This window comes from Anser anser (genome assembly GCF_964211835.1).
Source record: "Anser anser genome assembly, chromosome: Z".
Lineage (NCBI taxonomy): Eukaryota > Metazoa > Chordata > Aves > Anseriformes > Anatidae > Anser > Anser anser.
Window position 1 is genome coordinate 63,087,335 of NC_139723.1, and position 14,095 is coordinate 63,101,429.

A 14,095-nucleotide genomic window follows, 5' to 3' on the forward strand; every position below is an offset into this window, starting at 1 on the left:
CCAAACTCAAAAAAAAAAAAAAAAGGAGGCCTAAAGAGGGTGGAAGTGAGGACAGATAGCCTGGGAGGAGTACAGAGAAGTTGCTTGGGCAGCTAGGGATCAGGTTAGGAAAGCCAAAGCCCTTTTAGAATTAAATTTGGCCAGGAATACCAAGGGCAACACCAAAGGCTTCTGTATGTACATCAGTGATAAAAGGAAGACTAGGGAAGTTGTGGGCCCTCTCTGGAAGAAAAGGGGAGACCTGTCTATCCAGGATATGGAGAAGGCTGAGGTACTCAGTGACTCTTTTTGCCTCAGGGTTCACCAGCAAGAGCACCAGCCACACAAGACTGGGAGAATGAAGAACTGCCCAGTGTAGGAGAAAATCAGGTTCAAGACCATCTAAGGAACCTGAATGTGCACAAGTCCATGGGACCTGATCAGATGCATCTCTGGGTCCTGGATGAGCTGGTGGATGTAGTTGCTAAGTCACTGGCCATCATGTTGGAGAAGTTGTGGCAGTCCGGTGAAGTTCCCGGACTTCACATAGGAAGACTATGGAAATCATGAAAATATTTATCTGTACATGTTATAAATAAGTAAATAGTGTATCTAAAGCTATTCTGTGTAGTTTCTGTACATATGAAATATTACACACTTTTCTATACTTCTATGAACATGAATGTAACTAACCCTATAGACTAAGTGGATTTCTTAATTAAAAAAAAAAGCCCTCTGTTCATTCATTCTTCTATTCTGAAGATACAGAAAACCTTAAGCTGAACCACAGAAATTACGTATGTGGAACCAGGCACCATATGGAATAAGTGCAATTTTTATTCATATGAAGTTTGTCTGTTCTATGATAGCAGGTACTTCTAAAGAACCAAGGCTACCTGCTTCTACCACAGAAATGTTTAACTCCTGAAGTTGCTTAGTCCATCTAAACCTTAGAGTGTTCCTTCTTGTATAGTTCAGTGGAGGAAAAAATTGTACGTTCTTCTTAATTTTACCAGTTTAGGTAGAAGCTCAACCAGAGGTACTTTTTGGCATTGTGGGGCATTGTTTCCTCAGCTTCACTTTTTGAAATGCTTTCCCTATTCACAAAGGTTTTGGAGGGACTTCTGGGTAGGGAATACCAAAAGTTAAAGCAAGTTCTTTCTTCTGTAGTGGTCTTTGTTGGGTGTATAGTTGTGAAGAACAGTGGTCAAAATAGCAGCATACAGTTTTTTTCCCTTCTCTGTTGAGAACTTTCTTCCTTATAAATGTGTAATAGATGGAGTTTGTGTGTTAATCTAGACTTTTAAGAAGCTTGGGGTGGAATGATGCCATTTCAGGCACAGAGGAAGAGGTGGATATTTACAGACTTTCTTGATGAAACAAACCCTTTTTTTTTTTTTTTTTTAAGATTAAAGCAAAAGCTGAGTTTTCTATGATATAATGATTTCAGTGTTGGCTGGTTGCTTATATACACATCCATACATTTACGGAACTGTTTTCTCTTCTAGGATCCTTCTGTTACACAAGTCACAAGAAATGTTCCCCCAGGACTAGATGAGTACAATCCTTTCTCTGATTCAAGAACAGTAAGCATATTTATTTCTTAAGCATGCTGTTAAACTTTTTAGGTAAGATTTGTTGGGTATTGTTTTCAGAGTTTGGAACTGACTTTGTAAAATACGTGAAGGGTTAGCTAGAGATAATGGAAAATCTGTAAGGACAGATATTCCCCAAAAGTATTCGGAGGATTCTGTGGATTTACTGACTTAAGTGAACTTTGATCTCTTAAAGAATCTCCCTCTTCCTAAAAGGGAGCTAAAACAAAATTTGTATTTTTCCCCTATTCAGTAAGACTTTTGGTAGTCTGTACTTTATGCTTTTCTGAGTTTTATAGCTGAATGTGGCACACCAAGGAAGTATCTTGGTTTTGATTTCCATTTGACTGTTCAGAGTTCTGTTCTGTTCAGAGTAAGAAAAACATTACTTTAAGTAACAGTTCAGAGACTATGAATAGTCATATTGTACTAAAAGGAGTAATTTATCTCATAGAAACACAGTTGGCTTTTGCTTCTGATTTGTATATTTTTTATTTACTTTGTATTCATTTTTGCTCTTGGGGGAAAAATACGAAGAATGAAATGGAAAATTTGTGCTGTAACACTTCTCAGTGGTTACTTTTGATAGTGAAGATCTTGTGCAAGATTTGCAAAATCTATGGATGAGTACTGTCTGTCCATATAACTTCCAGCAATCAAATACTGTATTTTTCAAACGTATGCTTATGCTTCCTATGGCAGATATTGAATGTGCTGACAGTGAATGTTTCTGTTTAAGTCTTTGCAGTGCTGTGGTATGGCTTCATATACCGTTATAGTTCCTTACTGGAAGCACCCTTTTTTCAAGCATGTCTTGGATCAGCTCTTAAAGGCAGCATATTTACAACAAGCAGCAACATTAAATAAGTCCAGATTTTTTGTCTCCTAACTCACAATATCACAAATTGTATTATTTTTTTAGCATGACAATTTTCAAAATTGCTTTGAACAGACCGTAAGTCATAAAGACAGTACATTTTGTTTAAAAAAAAATTATAGAGGTGCTTGGACTTGGTTTATTGTTTATGTTTTTCAACAAGTGGCTGTGTGGGAAAAGGAAAACTGAAGTATATGGTTGAGGTCATCTGGCTTCAGACAGTCAGCAGCACATGTAAAAGAAATTCTAATGGCTCATTACAGATGTCACTCAAAAAATTGGAAGTATGGAAGGGAAATCTTGAAGTCAGTGTTCAGATACAGTAAATATGTGCTACATTCATGTCAATAATCCAAGATGTTACCAAACTTATTTAAACTGTCTGGTGAATGAGCAGCTCGCTTTCTGCAAAGAAAGAAGAGAGGTTTTTTTAGCAGATTTTCTTGTGCAAGGCGTTTCAGTTAAGTGTATATTCAACTATGAGTGCAGTAGTAATCATGCCTTTAGATGATCCTTCCCTTCCCTTCCCTTCCTTTCTGTTTCTTGTAGTTATTTATTCCAAAGTGATAAGCATTTGCATGAATGATTTTTGATAGCTGAGGATATGCTTATAACACCATGGTGGTCACCTGTCTTCTCTTACCTCCTTTGTGTACAAGAGAAGGGCATACAGTGCATGTATAAATGCATGTAATAGGAATAGGAGAAGAGACAGTGGAAGTGAATGCCTCTAAAGATCAGATAAACAGAAGTAGGAAAGCAGTGTTTGTGAATGCTAGACTTGGAGGATTATCATGTCTGTTAGATTAGGGTTAGAAACTGCTCTAAGCAGCACTCAAAACACAACACAGTAAGAACATCCAGATGGTTTCTGGGGGCTTTGATTTGCTGCTATGCCACGTTCTATCTTTGCTGCAAAGATTATCCATCTTGAGCAGTTTTATGAGGGTAATCCCAATTCTAATATTTGAAAATCATAGTGGCACTTGTGAAAAGTGCCTAAGAAAGGACTTAGGTTGGTGGTAGCAAAACATGCCCTGTAGATTTCTGTGCTCTTTAGTTTGAGAACCACTGGCTTGCGTGAGTTGAAATGATATTTATGTTTCAGTGTAAGTAACAATGCATAGTTCAAGCTTTTAGGGAAGTTGAGAATGGTATGCTGCAGCTATAAACCCAAAATTTTCTGTATATCTTAGCTAGTGGTAAGATGGTGTCTTACTGTATAACACTAACACAGTGTTTATTTATTACTCTTACTCTCCCTTCCCTCCAAACTCAAGTTAATAAAACATGGTGGATGGTACACATTTCTCCATTGCAAATGCAAACATAGATATGGATTTTTTTGTTGTTGTTGCTGTTTTTCCTGTGAGAAAGTGACTCAAAATTCTGAATACTGACACTGGCAATATTAGCTCAGTTGCATTCTCCCTTTGCCAAGGGAGGTGCTTGCTATCAATTCTTTCTTGGTTATCAAGATAGGACAGGAAAAAAAAAATCAGAATTTCTTTTTCTTTTTTTTTTTTCCAGCTTGTCAGTGCCTTTCCCTTTTCTCTGTCAACTTATATCCTTTAAACCTGAAGGGGGAAATTTAGAAGGAAAATAATACTTCAGAGATAATGAGGAAAGTGAGTTGGCATAGATTTTAAGTCTCAAGTGTCACCTACTTGATATCTGACATGAGAAATCTGGAGTCTTTTTTGTTCTCTTATCAAATTTCAAATCCCATCTTATTTCTGATTGTTAAATCAAACAATTTTAAATGAATAATGTAAATGTCATATTAAATATCTTGCATCTTCAGTCTCTAGCAGTCACCATGGAGAGGACTTTTTGTCTTTTGTTATGTTTCTGAAAACAAGGAACAGAGGAAATTTGGCAATTATTATTTCTGCTTTATCATTTAATGAAACTACTGTTAAAGAGAAGCTTTTTTTTTTTTTACTGTTAAAAGAGGCTTTTAATCCCTTCTTGCTTCTACAAGTTTTGCTGGTGCATGTTGAACTTGTACTTTGAGCTCTGTGTGCATATAACATGCATGGACACATTAATGCATGTAACGTGCACTTTCAAATTGATGTATTAAAAAATTGACAAAAAATCATTAGACATGTTCTTCTATTTTTTGATTATTATTATTAATTAGAGGAATATTTTTCAGTAAATTCCAGTATAGGTCCCCTTCTTCTGTCTTGCATCTGGACAGTGAATTTGTATATAATGTTTGTATGAAGTTTGAATGTAAAAACAGATTGATCATTTACACAGTTACACCTGATTTCTTTTCAAAGCCTCCTCCCTCACTTCCCCTCTAACTTTCCCCCACTGGTAAATACACTACTTCATGCTTACGGGGAGATCTGTTCAAGAGAATGTCTTTGGCAATTATCTTTGGCCAGCCTCTTCCCTTCAGGAAAGGTTATATTGTTTTCCTTCTTTGTCCATTACAGCTTTGACAGCAAAGCGGTGAAATAAAAAGATCTGTCCAAGAAGCCCCATTTGGGATAGGGATGGAAAGGGGTGCTGTACAGTGGGGCTGGTTGAATTTCAGGGTATTAGTACCTCGTAGCCTCTGGCTGCGAGGGTCAAAGACCATGGATCTGTGAAGTAGGATCTCTAAAAATGGTTTACTCAGTTCCCCTGGACAGTTGTCAGTTGTGTATGATGTTAAGATGTGATAGTATCGAGTGATGTCCAGAGGTCACAGAATCATTAAGGTTGGGGAAGACCTCTGAGATCATACAGTCCAACCTTTAACCTAGTTCTGACAAGTCCCTTGCTAAACCATACTACTAAGTTCTACATCTACACATTCCTTGAAGATCTCCTGGGACAGCCTATTCCAGTGCCTCACAACCCTTTTAGTAAAGACATGTCTCCTAATATCCAACCTAAACCTTCCCTGGTACAACTTGAGGCCATTTGCCTTTGTCTTATTACTTGGTGCATGGGAGAAGAGCCTGATCCCCACCTCAGTACACCCTCCTCTAAGGTAGTTTTAAAGTACAATAAGGTCTCCCCTGAGCTGTCTTTCATCCAAGCTAAACAACCCCAGCTCCCTCAGCTGCTCCTCATAAGACTTGTTTTCTAGACCCTTCACCAGCTTCCTTGCCCTAAGTCATTGCAGTTCTTGCAATACAAGTCTGAGTAATTAGTATTACACCCTTACAAAAGACGATTGCTGATCATGTGCCTTTTTGCTAATGTCTCCTCAATCTTACCCACGTTTTAAGTCAGTCAGGTATCTCTCTCCTCTACGCAAATCCCCAGTAATACTTGAATGAATAATCAATAGCATTTGGACAAGTATGACAAAATAAGTGCCAAGTTGTAGGTCGCAAGAAACCTCTGGAGGTCATTTTCTTCACACCCATGTTCAAAGCGAGCCACTATATCACGTTGCTCAGCGTCTTACGCTGCTGAGTTTTGAATGAATCCAAGGATCAGTGGCCTTACTTGGAAGCGTGTTCCAGTGTTTGACAGTTCTTACAGTGATTTTTATCTATAATATCTAATCCGTTTGTTTAGTTCTAACACGTAACATCCCGTGTATTAAAAGTAACAACAATCCCAACAAGGCCCCATGTATGCTGATCAATAAGTGCATCTGTTTCATTTCGTAAGTGTAGTAAATTATATCTTAATTAGGGCAGAACTCTCAAGCATTGGCTCAATACGCCAGTAAGCCAGACTTTGCTCCTTTAACCACAAATTTACTTAGCATGTGCCAAGTTTTGTTTTCAAGTTTTCGTTACGCTTAGTGTGGGGCAAAGTCTTCCAGGCTCCAGATGGATGGATTGCACTGTTAGATTTGAGAGGGGGAAGGAAGAGATGTAGAATCATCACAGAATGGTTTGGTTTGGAAGGGACCTCAAAAGATCACCCAGTTCGAACCCCCTGCCATGGGCAGGGACACCTCCCACCAGACCAGGTCGCCCAAAGCCCCATCCAGCCTGGCCTTGAACACCTCCAGGGATGGAGCATCCAAAACCTCTCTGGGCAGCCTATGCCAGGGCCTCACCACCCTCCAAGTGAGGAATTTCCTCCTAGCATCTAATCTGAATCTCCTCTCTTTTAGTTTAAAGCCATTCCCCTTTGTCCTATCCCTTTGGTCCCTGACAGAGTCCCTCCCCAGCTTTCTGGCAGGCCCCCTTTTAGGTACTGAAAGGCCGCAGTGAGGTCTCCCTAGAGCCTTCTCCAGACTGAACAACCCCAACCCCCTCAGCCTGTCCTCATAGGAGAGGTGCTCCAGCACTCTTGATCATCTTCGTGGCCCTCCTCTGGACCTGTTTTAACAGGTCCTTGTTCTTGTGCTGGGAGCCCCAAGAGCTGAACACAGTGCTCCAGGTGGAGTCTTGTGAATCTTTTACAGCAGTGCTTTGCTATTTTAGACAATTTTTCAAGGCAACAACTTGTAAATACTTCACCACATGAGACTGTAAAAGAACCTACTGTAAGCTGGCTAACACTCCAATAAGGATTTTTATTGGAATTGGTTTTGGACCTTTTTTATGAAGTTAGCTTAATTCTTAATCGAGCTTACTTAAGAGATAGTAATTAGTGCAAGCCTGTACTTATTCTGTATTTGGAAATTAATGCAAAATGAACTTGTGGAATTTTGCTGTGTAGTGCCTTTTTAATAACTGTATAAAGAACTTTCTAGTTTACTGTTTTAAACAAAATAGTAATTCACTAATAAATGATTGTTTCTCTGACTTTTTTGAGTATGTTTTAATTGAATTTATGAAACAACACTCTTTTGAGGACCCTGTTTGTATTAAGGCTTACTGTGCCTATTCTCTCTTCTCTCTGCTTCTTGCTTGTTTGTCCTGTGAGAAATAAAGTTGTGTTTTTGTAATAGAAGGTGCTTTTGCAGTAGAAAATTTCACTAACCTTGCATATTCTAAAGTGATTGTGTAGGCCGGACAGTGGCATAGCAGTGAGGAGTACATTAAGCAGGTAAGGGGAAGGTCCCACTGTCCCCAAAATAAGGAGGATAGCTAAGAAAAACAGGACAAGCAGTGTGAAATCAGTAAAAACGAAAATCACAGGCCCTCTAGCCACAAGAGAAGAAGAAGAAAAAAAAGGAAAAGGAGAAATTAACAGTAGGTCAAATAGTACATATATGGTATAGCTATAAGCGTCGAGTAGTTTGTGAACCTGTAGTACTCAGCCAGTGAGGAGACAGGAAGAATCAAGCATCAGGTAATAGGGAATATAAGGTTATGATGTACTTTTGCTGGGTGCTGCTGCTTGCAGGATGCCTGCCTTTGCAATCATGAATAAAATAGCTTCACAGAAGACCTTGTCTGAAAAAATTATTGAGATTTTTCTCACAGTCATGTATGCATTTTATTAATCTGCTGTTTTGCTAGTGATTACTGAATATTAGGAAATATAGGAAGACGAAATAAAATAATAAATTATTTGTGGCTTAATGAAGAAGTTAACTGTTTTCCAGAAATATCTTATGGTAAACAACATTTTTCCTTACTTTTTCTTTCCTGTACCCTTTAATTACTATGTATGTCAGTGCAGTAATAAACTTGTTTGCTAGCGGGACTTTTACTTGAGTCCCTGCAGTTCTCCAGATATGCAGTACCATGCTAGAGCTTGAAGATGTACCTTCTTTACTTAAGGACTTCTTACTTATAGGAAAGTCTGGAACTGCACAACTATGTTTCCTTTTCTACAGCTGAACGATGATTTTCCAGGGCAAACTTCTGTTTGTTTTATCTCAAGCAGCTGTGGGGCTTTTTTCACTGCTTCTTAGCTTAGATTGGAAGTATAAAAATGGGTTCTTCAGTTCGGTAGGAAAACTTAGGGTAACATGAGTTTAAAATGCTGTAAATGAAATGGTTGAATGGTGTAGTTGTACCTTCTGTAGCTCAAAAATAACTACCTAGGAGAGTGTGTAGCCATTTAGATTCCACATAAGAAGTGACTTTTTGCTTTTTTTTTCCTCTTGAGTTCTTAGCAGATGGGGGCAGTCTGTCAGTACACTCATCTGACAGAGCCATGCATCTCATCACTGCAGCTTCTGTTAAATCCTTTCTTAACTATTTTTCTGTGTAATTTCACGCTACCCCATCTGTGCATGCTGCATACCAGCAGCTGGAGAGACTAGAGTGGATTAGGTGCCAGTATCTGTCTGTGGTCATACCCTAGGTAATAGTGGTCTGCCTGAGAGAGGAGGGATGGCACGCGACTGCATGTACCAGTGTTTTATGTGAGTTCTGGCAGTGTTCTGTGGGGGCAGTGTTTAAGGCAGTGCCCTGCCTGTGGCAGCTCGCGTAGCTGGCCATGTTAACGTCCTTCTGTGGACACAGGGATATGTGTTTAACCTTGCGATGATCCAGACATGGAAACAGAAAAGCAGTAGCTGCATTCATCAGCCTTGGACGGAGAGCCTTCAGTGTGTCAAGGTGCACAGGGCTGGGCTTCAGCAGTAGGAAACGTCCCCAGGAGGAGGGAGAGTCCCAGAGGAGTCACCAGTCTCAAGAGTCTGCTGAGGTGGTAGCTTTTATAACATCCCCAAACAACTGTTGTCCCACAGCCCCTCTTGACTTTCTTAGAATTCCAGAATGCATACTCCAGCTCCAAGATACTGTTTCAGTCTCGTTTCTTCCATGGAGCACATGCTGTTATGTAGGGACTGGATTTTTTTCACATGCAGTCAAGCAGGTGCATGCATAGTCATGACTATGTGCAACAAGTCAAGCACTGTATAGATGACAGCATATAGTGGAGCCTAACAAAAGCAGAAATCTGAATCTGAAGAATCTTCTATGTAATTGGTTCCTCATATTAATGTGGTATATATGTTGTTGACTGGCATCTTTAATTATGTGTCTTTAACGAGTGTTACAATTGGTTCCTCTATTTATAAGCATATATACACGTTCCAATCATTAGCAGCAGTTCAGGCTGTTTTGACAAAGTATCGTTAGAGGATAAATATCTTTGAATTCATTGTTCAAATATTTTCTGGTCTGCCCGTTCACTTTTAACACTATTACATGTGTCTGTGGAAGGCTGCTGGGCTCTTACTGGAGACTGTAGGCAGTCATGCTCCTTAGTCTAGCAAGCATCTGCTTATTGGTTAAGTTGTGCTTTCAAAACTGTTGTTACTTCAGCCACAGGGCTACAATAATCAGACCTTTTTTTTTTTTTCGGTTTGGCCTACGTTGTGTAATGTATACAGTTTTTGATCATTAGCTTTTTGTTATTCTGGAGCAGGATTTTTAAGTATCTTATGTTTGAAGATGGTGAGACTTGATCTACTTGATGTAGAGAAAATTGGAGGAGATGACAAACAGGATTAAGCAGGACAAGAAACAAACAAAAAAGACCCTCAAAAACTTTCTTGTAAGCTGCTTTTTATAGGTAACAACCAGTGACCAAATTGGCACAGGTACTTGAAACTAGATACTACAGTAACTACTGGTGGAATAGTTAAGCAATAGATTGAGTCCTGAATTTGAAAACTGAATATGGTACATTGCTTCTCTGGTTAACCAGGTGATTTAAGCCTTTGTTAAGTAGAAAGCACTGGAAGACATTACTAATAAATGACATTGTGTTTGAGAATATGAGTAGGTCACATGAGAATTGAGTTAACTCATACAATTCTCTTAAAAATAACTGCCCTCACCCATATTCATGTCTGAACAAAATTAAAATTTTATTTACTTTCTAGTGATCCATAAAATTCCATGTGTGTTTATGGCAAGCAGTGCCCTGCAAAAACAGCTAAGCAGAATGCTGCACCATGGAATATTATCTTCTTTTTCCTCAAGTTATAAGTATCACAGGTAGCACATCAGATTTTATCAGTAACACTTCCTTTAAAACAACTGGATCAGTTCCTACAGACTTAATGAAAACCTATTTATTATAATAGGAGACTGTTTCCCTATAATTATCTTGTTTTCTTAGGCTCCTCCAGGAAATGTGAAAATGCCTAATGTACCCAGTACTCAGCCAGCAATAATGAAACCAACAGAAGAACCACCTGCTTACACGCAAATTGCAAAGGTTTGTCTATAACTTTCAGGTACTGGATTCCATTTAATTATAGTTATATAAATGTCCTTCTGGAATAATGTCTTTTATAAATAAGCATTGCTTCCTACTGATTTATAGAAATTAATACTGCTTTTAAGTTATTTTATGTTTTCATGCAGTACCAAGTCAGTCTTCATTCATAACTGGAAATTCTTAATTATATGAGATAGACATGGAATATTCAGAGTTTGGGTTGTTTTTTTTTTAACAATACCTAACAATGCCTGTTTTCTTTAGGAGCATGCCTTGGCCCAGGCAGAACTGCTAAAGCGTCAAGAAGAACTGGAAAGAAAAGCAGCTGAACTGGATCGCAGGGAAAGGGAAATGCAGAGTCTCAATCAGCAGGGGGGTATGCTTGAAAAAAATACTTTTTTAAATTGCAGAATTAAACTTCTTAGAAACTGTTTTTGTTTTACAGTTACATTGTTTAAATTTTTATAATCTCTTCAGGAAAAGAAAATTTATCTCATTTGGAACAGTGCATGAAGTCAATAAAAATTGGCTTGTCCTGTGCAGATTTTCACAGCAACAATTCTAAATGTGGCCTTTGTTACATGTTACTCTGTCCTATCAGTTATTTTTATTTTAAGGTAATATCCAGGTAACTCTGAATAAAGTGGAGCATTTTGAGGAAAAAATAAAATAACTTCATAAGTAGCATGTCTCTGATTTGTCTTCTGTCATTATGTATAGCTGTACAAGAACTTCGATTTTTTTTGTAATGTTTTCTTAACTTTTGCTGTGTTGCAGACATAATATTCCATGCAAATAGCAAAAAGAGTGTTATTAATTTCTGGTATGACACTTAGAACCTATAATCAAGATCAGCATCTCATTCTACTACAAATTTTAACTGTGCCATTTAATACAAACAGTTTTTATACTGTACTTTCACAAATGAGAAGATACACGTACTCTTAGCTGAAGATACTATGCCGGAAGAGCATATTATGTGAATATTCCCTTTGAAAAGGAAGAACTTCAGAATGAAATTAGAAAAAGACTGCAAAACACTGTGTGCAAGGTTGTCTTTGTGTGGTCTTTTCACTTGTATCTAGAATTCTGACTATTGTATTTCAACATCATTTCCTGGTGTTTTTTTCTTTTCTCCTCTTGAAATTGAACATACAGTAGTAGAATTCCCAATTACATAATTGCTTAGAAAATTCCCTGAGAATTTGAGTTACTACCATGTCACATGCTAGGGTCTGGGAATGGGGAACTGCTGTTCTTAGGAACAGAATTACAGTCCCTTTATTAAACCATTTTAAATTTTCACAGTATTTATTCTGTTCAATATTTTCATTAAATCTCTGTACCTTTCCTCCAACATAATGATTTTTTTTTGTAATTTTTTCATTTCCTTCTCCATGTATTACCCTTCACCTGATATCAGTAACTTGCATTGATGGTCTGGATTGATTACTTATCTGTTCCAGGCTTTAGTAACAGTTCTGTTCCTTTCATCTATATCTTAGGCAATATAATACCCTGTCCATGTTTCAGAATATTCTTTAAATGGTATTTACTGTGTTACTAAGTTCCAGTTGTTAAGATCAAAGTTCTTGAAGAAAGTGTGAAGAATCTAAAGGATTCTTTAGTAAGGCTGAACAGAAATGAGAGATCTCTTAAAACTTGAAGGAATGTGTTAGGTTTTTATTAAATGATTGTGTAAAAATTGCTGCAAATCAGCAATTGTATGTCATGACTGAAGAGAAGAATACTCTTTTCCTTTTGATAGTTTATTTCTTTTGCACAGTCATTGAAACTCCTTCGGAAACACTGTAGAGGTGTCTTGATTGCAGGGCAGGGTCTTTTGCAGTAGTACTGTATTCAGTAGTACTGTATTCAGTTTAAAATGGTGGCTGCATATAGGATCGTAGAATATCCCAAGTTGGAAGGGACCCGCAAGGATCATTGACTCCAACTCTGTCATCTAGGACACTGTCTTCACGTACGATCAACTACAGTGCAATAAAGCTTAAAACTGGTAGGTCTGCTCAGCTCCACGTCTGGGCAGCATTGTACGTGAGCTGGTTAAAATGTACTGCTTCCTATTTCAGCTAGTTCATTTGGGCATATCTGAAAAATCCATTTTTCTGCATGAAGCTAGTTTGGAGGTGTCTGCATTCATACTGTAGGCAGGTCACTGAAGTTTTGTTAGTAGCCTTTGAGGTGGTAACGTGTTAAAAGAAATAACTCTGAGCTGGGTCTTCGCTTGTCTTGGAAAATGAGTATCTAAAGATTGTAATACCTAAGGTATCAAGCCATCTCATCAAGCTGTCTCTCAGTCTTTGTTGAAATTTTTGAAACCTTTGCCACTGGGGTGGAAAAGAACATTAAATACTATTCTTAATAACTCAAATTATATAACGTATCTGAATTTTTCTATGACTCTGTCTTGAAACTTTTAGTCCTGACAGAAATAACTATAAATTGCAGAATAAAGATCTGAATTGTTATCAGATATCTTTCATACAAGAAATTCCAGAGTAGTTTTTAATATGGATGGGCATATTAATTTATTACCTTTCATAGGCTTCCTCTGAAAATCCTCAGCTCTTGAAGGCTAGGTAAAAAAATCTTCAGTGGAAGAGACAGTAAACTCAACAGGTACTCACTGTTTCGGACCTTTTTGGACAGAACTGTCAGCTTCATCTTGTCTTGAGTGAGGGGAAAAAATAATTCAATAATACAAATATGTAAGATGTGCAAGTTTTCTGTTTTTTTTAGCAGGCAAACTGCTAGGAAAGCTATGGTTAAAAAAGAAATTGCAAGCAAAACCTTGTCAGAATTTCAAGTAAAGGGTCCTTTAGGTCTTTAGGTTAGTCTTTAGTTTAGTTTTGGAATATAGTGATCAATGTATCTGCTGAATCCAGAATTTGAAGTGCTTTGTTAATAGTTACCTTACCTGAATCTCTGAGTCTGTGCATAGTAGAACGTATCTACTCACCCTAGCCTCTGAGTATGTATCTACACACCCTAGTACAGTGTGCTGTCTGATACTGTTTGTCTTTTGTTGTGTCCTTACTCGGCCGGAAAACTTTATATCCATACATATTGGTGCTGTAGGACATACTGTACTGTAGTCAAGAACATTTAAATAGCTGCCTTTCTTCATGTTTACAGGCTTTGAAGCAAAGCTTTATCTGTAAACTATATTGGGAAGTAGTTAAAAGTGTTAGAGATACACCAGTGTGAGAAATATCAGGATTCTGAGAATTAAGAATGTCATTTGTTCCATAGTCTTTGTGTTCAACAGAGTGAGTGTGTATGGTGGGACTTAGGGAAATGTGCATTTAAAAGTCAAGGGACTCTGAAAAATTGTTTTTCTGCCCAAATCTGAGTGTTTTCATAAGGTTTCTGTTTTCTTATTTCTTTATAGGAACTATCAGATACCTGCTTAGTGCTTTACAAGGATGCTTTCCTTGATCTGGCTGTATTTTGTCATATTTTATTTCTGAAATTTGTGTGAGGACTGCTGATAAAACTCTCTGAGTTCTGCTAGCTCAAGCTGTCTATATGCTTGTGGAACTCTTGTGCATAAAACAATTTGAACAAGACCAAACGTGTATCG

General features: G+C 37.8%; 1 protein-coding gene across 1 annotated transcript in view; it reads left to right on the forward strand.

Moving 5' to 3' along the window:
* Positions 1 to 14,095, forward strand: part of SCAMP1 (secretory carrier membrane protein 1) — a 38,926-nt gene that overhangs the window by 14,532 nt on the left and 10,299 nt on the right. Inside the window, exons 2-4 of the mRNA XM_083819027.1 lie at positions 1,488 to 1,565; positions 10,390 to 10,488; positions 10,756 to 10,867. Of these exons, the coding sequence (XP_083675153.1) occupies positions 1,488 to 1,565; positions 10,390 to 10,488; positions 10,756 to 10,867 (289 nt within the window). The remainder of the gene's footprint in view (positions 1 to 1,487; positions 1,566 to 10,389; positions 10,489 to 10,755; positions 10,868 to 14,095) is intronic.